Raw genomic sequence first — 5,352 nt, 5'->3', positions numbered from 1 at the left:
CGCAGTCGATATTGTTAAAACAGCTGAATGTTCTCATTAAGATGCACATAATCAGAAGGCGGCGACTATCATTGGATCAAAGAAAGAATCACGTTGAATGTCCATCCGTAAAAGGTCCATGGTTGTAGCTAGCTTGAGGTAGAACTATTTCAGTGTCACTCTGTATATTACCCCTTTCAGACTTGTTCAACATCTGATTGATTTAATTGATTCACCAACTGTTTTCTTGAAAGGTATCGGGGTATAATGTACATGTCATTCCCATCCCTCAAACATAGAGATCAGGTGGGGGTTGTATAGCGCCCCGACCCCATCTAGACTCCCACCCCCCCCCCCCCTCCCGAATAGGCCCAGATTTTACGCCTAAAGGGAACCAAAACCTTCATACTAAGTTACTTTTATTGTAAAGTTTAAGATATTTGAGTAAAATCTGTGAAAATTTGAACAAAATCGGGGAAGGAATAAGGAAGTTAAAACCTTTTTAGAATGACTAGTCACTAGAGGGCGATATTCAATTTGATGACATAATTTGTGGACAACTCTCCATGCCTTTTGTACATCAAATTTCATGTTTTTCCTTCTTTCTTGTGATTGAGATAATCTACTCCCCTGAAAGCAAGGTATAGAATGCATAATGATATGTTACTTCACATGTTATGAAGTCGGATCAAGAACACAAATAAATACGAAGAAAACGAAAGAATTGTGAAATATGATGTACAAAAGGCATGGACACAAATGATGTCATCAAATTGAATATCGCCCTCTATTGACTAATCATTTCGAAAAGCTTTAACTTCCTTATTCCTTGCCCGATTTGTTCAAATATCTTAAACTTTACAATAAAAGTAACTTAGTATGAAGGTTTTGGCTACCTTTAACATTGAATTACTCATTTACCCACCAAGAAGACGGCGTAGGTCAAAGTAATGAATTGCAACATCAATATATTGACCTAGTGCCTAGTGGCATCGGTTTGCTTGAGAAAAAAAAAACTATCGTCCATGAAATAGTATCTATGTGTAATGAATACAGCCAGTGGAAAAGCCCAAGTTTGGCAGCATAAGGACTATCGACCTCCAACGGCAAAGCTCGAAGATCGGATTTCAGTTGACCAAATTTAGTATTGATTATTATCTGAAGTTTTGAAGTGCTGTATCGAACCTGCTTGTTGACACAATGTTGGTCAAGTGGATAAGTGGGAGTTGCTTTTGATGGTAGGTGATGGAGGAGATAACGCCCCTTCCCCTGTCAATCATTTTATTGTGTAATTATTTTCGTTTTTTTAATAAATATCTTCTCCCCTCTTTTTCATTCTTCCTCCCTCCTTCGCTTGATTTCTGTCACAGGCACGCACGTACACACACGCATGGTAATTTCGTCTCTCTCGCACACACGCGCGCACACCCACATACGTACACTCCCCCGTCCCACCCCTCTCTCTGTGTCTCTATATCTCCGCTCCGCCTTCTATGTCTCTTCTCTCTTCCTCTCTCTCTCCCTCTCTCTGTCTTTCTCTCTCTCCCTCTCTCTCCCTCTCTTTCCCTCCCCATCTCCCCTCGCCCCCTCAATCTCTCTCTCTCTCTCTCTCTCTCTCTCTCTCTCTCTCTCTCTCTCTCTCTCTCTCTCTCTCTTTCTCTCCAGTTTCCTCAGTCTATAATCATCCCCTTTCTATAATCTTATCCTTCTTCTCCTTCTTTCCTTTCATTCTTTCATTAGTAAAAAACGTGTTTCGTATACTTTACTGTTAATAAATTATAGATCTTTAATATTCTTTTAATTTTCATATTTTTTATTTTTAAGAACTGCATAATGATAAAAATCCAACCAAAATAAAATTCATAAAAAACGTGCATATCACTTTTTTATAATATACAGATAATTTATAGAAGCATGAAATGAAATATATATTCTTCTTAATTCTTACCGTAATAGAAAAAAAAATGAAATATTCTATTGACTGAGTAATTACCAATGAAAGTCAATTCTCCATATAATGATAATAATAATATTTTTAATAGTAATTTTTATATAACGTTTAATACTAGTTTGTCTAAGCTCTCAATCAGTAGCCGAGCGGCCCTGAAAAGGACTGATATGCGTCTTTTTATAATATTTTGCATGAACAGAACAAAACGAAATAAAAAACATAAATATTCAATATACCTTCAAAATAACAAAATATGTAAAATAACCAATATAATAATAATTCATCAATTGTAACTCATTTCAGCATTATCCACTATGTGATCTTTTGTTTAGAATTTCCTAGCTGGAGTAGACATCTCCTTCTTTCTTGTTTCATTCCGAATTTAAATTTTCTCTTTTAGTGGGAGAAGCGAAAGTAAGAAATGTTATATATCCATGTTTAAAAAGTTTGGGGCATAACATCATGTGTGAACTTCGTCTCCGGATCCTGTTTCTTGATGACACCATTTGTGGACAACTCTCCATGCCTTTTGTATGTAATTTCATGTAATCTACTCCCCTGAAAGCAAGGTATAGAATGCAAAATAATATTCTACTTCACATGTTATGAAGTCGGATCAAGAACACAAATAAATACGAAAAAAAAACAAAAGAATTGTAAAATTTCATGTACAAAAGGCATGGACAGGTGTCCACAAATGATGTCATCAAATTGAGTATCGCCCTCTATTGACTATTCATTTCAAAAAGCTTTAACTTCCTTATTCCTTGCCCGATTTGTTCAAATATCTTAAACTTTACAATAAAAGTAACTTAGTATAGAGGTTTTGGCTACCTTTAACAATGAATTACTCATTTACCCACCAAGAAAACGGCGTAGGTCAAAGTAATGAATGGCAACATCAATATATTGACCTAGTGCCTTGTGGCATAGGTTTGCTTGAGAAAAAAAACTATCGTCCATGAAATAGTATCTATGTGTAATGAATACAGCCAGTGGAAAAGCCCAAGTTTGGTAGCATAAGGACTATCGACCTCCAACGGCAAAGCTCGAAGATCGGATTTCAGTTGACCAAATTTATTATTGATTATTATCTGAAGTTTTGAAGTGCTGTATCGAACCTGCTTGTTGACACATTAATGTCAAGTGGATAAGTGGGAGTTGCTTTTGATGGTAGGCGATGGAGGATAACGCCCCTTCCCCTGTCAATCATTTCATTGTGTAATTATTTTCGTTTTTTTATAAATATCTCCTCCCCTCTTGTTCATTCTTCCTCCCTCCTTCGCTTGATTTCTGTCACAGGCACGCACGTACACACACGCACGGTAATTTCGTCTCTCTCGCACACACGCGCGCACACCCACATACGTACACTCCCCCGTCCCACCCCTCCCTCTGTGTCTCTATATCTCCGCTCCGCCTTCTCTGTCTCTTCTCTCTTCCTCTCTCTCTCTCTCTCTCTCTGTCTTTCTCTCTCTCCCTTTCTCTGTCTTTCTCTCTCTCCCTCTCTCTCCGTCTCTTTCCCTCCCCATCTCCCCTCGCCCCCTCAATCTCTCTCTCTCTCTCTCCTTTCTCTCCAGTTTCCTCAGTCTATAATCATCCCCTTTCTATAATCTTATCCTTCTTCTCCTTCTTTCCTTTCATTCTTTCATTAGTAAAAAAAACGTGTTTTGTATACTTTACCGTTAATACATTATAGATCTTTTTCTTTTAATTTTCACATTTTTTATTTTTAAGAACTGCATAATGATAAAAATCCAACCAAAATAAAATTCATGAAAAACGTGCATATCACTTATTTATATGCAGATAATTTATAGAAGCATGAAATGAAATATAATTTCTTTTTAATTCTTACCATAATAAAACAAAAATGAAATATACTATTGACTGAGGAATTACCAATGAAATTCAATTCTCCATATAATGATAATGATAATAGTTTTAATAGTAATATTTATATAATACTTAATACTAGTTTGTCTAAGCTCTCAATCAGTAGCCGAGCGGCCCTGAAAAGGACTGATATGCGTCTTTTTTTATAATATTTTGCATGAACAGGACAAAACGAAATAAAAAACATAAATATTCAATATACCTTCAAAATAACAAAATATGTAAAATAACCAATATAATAATATTTCATCAATTGTAACTCATTTCAGCATTATCCACTATGTGATCTTTTGTTTAGAATTTTCTAGCTGGAGTAGACATCTCCTTCTTTCTTTTTTCATTCCGAATATAAATTTTCTCTTTTAGTGGGAGAAGCGAAAGTAAGAAATGTTATAAATCCATGTTTAAAAAGTTTGGGGCATAACATCATGTGTGAACTTCGTCTCCGGATCCTGTTTCTTGACTGTCATATTTTAAATTTATTTCACTTTTTAGTATTTTGTTCAGACCTATTCTGCAGATATATTTAAGTCACTATATACTTGCATTAGTAGAATTGTTTAGTATTGTATTGTATTGTATTGAATTGTACTGGATTAAATTTAATTGAATTCGATATTTCTATATTTTTCTTCCCCACCACCGAGAAGACGTACCAACACCAATATTCTCCTTCGATTGATACAAAAGGGGTTGATGTAATAATAACGGAAAATGTCTTAAATATCCGTCTTGTTTGTATTGTACAGTTCAATTTCATGCCTCCTCGAAGCGACAATGAGATCAACGAAGTCCTTGCCGAGAGCTTCACAGAGGACCTTATCTTCCACCAAAGCAGTGACTCCTTCTTCCATTTCAAATGGAAGTCTTGGCGTCCCGGGTGGAATGTCCGTGTGAGCGTCCCCTGTGCATTCCGAAGGCAGAGTCAGTTTGTTGATGATGCCGTCCAGTCCTGCAGCTATGGTACCTGCAAGCAGCAGATAAGGATCTGCATCGCTTCTTCCGAGCCGATTCTCTATGTACGATCCTGTTGGTCCACCGCTACTCTTGACGCGGAAGGTAACCGAGCGGTTATACCTGCCCCAGGTAATGAACGAAGGTTCATTATGATTGGGCGGTTGGTAAGCACCAAACATCTTGATTCCGTTGACGGTGGGAGCACTCAGGGGTGTTAGCGCTCGGGCATGGGCGAGCAAACCAGCAATCCAATGTTTTGCCGTGTCAGTCAGGTCACCTGTCTTGTTGGATATGACGTTACCAGTCTTGTCCCAAAGGGAGTGGTTGAAATCAAGACAAAATCCATGCGCATTCCAGTTGGGGTCAGCTAGAAAGTGTGCAGTATACCCATTACAAAGAGCGATATCTTTGCATGTATTCCTAACCATGACTGCGTCATCAGCAGCCTTTATTCCAAACGAAGGCTCTGTGGCAACTTCCAGAGCTCCTGCACTGGTCTCAGCGTGAATAGTATTCACAAGCACTCCGACCTGTGGCAAACAGTCAAACAACTGCTTAATATAGTCCTT

At 37.5% G+C, this 5,352-nt stretch overlaps 1 protein-coding gene across 1 annotated transcript in view; it reads right to left on the bottom strand.

The window, feature by feature from the left end:
- Positions 1–4,035: 4,035 nt before the first annotated feature.
- Positions 4,036–5,352, bottom strand: part of LOC594712 (lengsin) — a 6,365-nt gene continuing 5,048 nt past the window's right edge. Inside the window, exon 3 of the mRNA XM_794145.4 lies at positions 4,036–5,352. This exon is cut by the window's right edge and continues 527 nt beyond it. Within this exon, the coding sequence (XP_799238.2) occupies positions 4,546–5,352 (807 nt within the window). The 3' untranslated portion in view covers positions 4,036–4,545.

This window comes from Strongylocentrotus purpuratus, unplaced genomic scaffold (assembly GCF_000002235.5).
Source record: "Strongylocentrotus purpuratus isolate Spur 01 unplaced genomic scaffold, Spur_5.0 spur5_scaffold_17, whole genome shotgun sequence".
Classification (NCBI taxonomy): domain Eukaryota; kingdom Metazoa; phylum Echinodermata; class Echinoidea; order Camarodonta; family Strongylocentrotidae; genus Strongylocentrotus; species Strongylocentrotus purpuratus.
The sequence above is the reverse complement of the archived record's forward strand: the minus strand, read 5'-3'. Positions and strand labels throughout refer to the sequence as shown.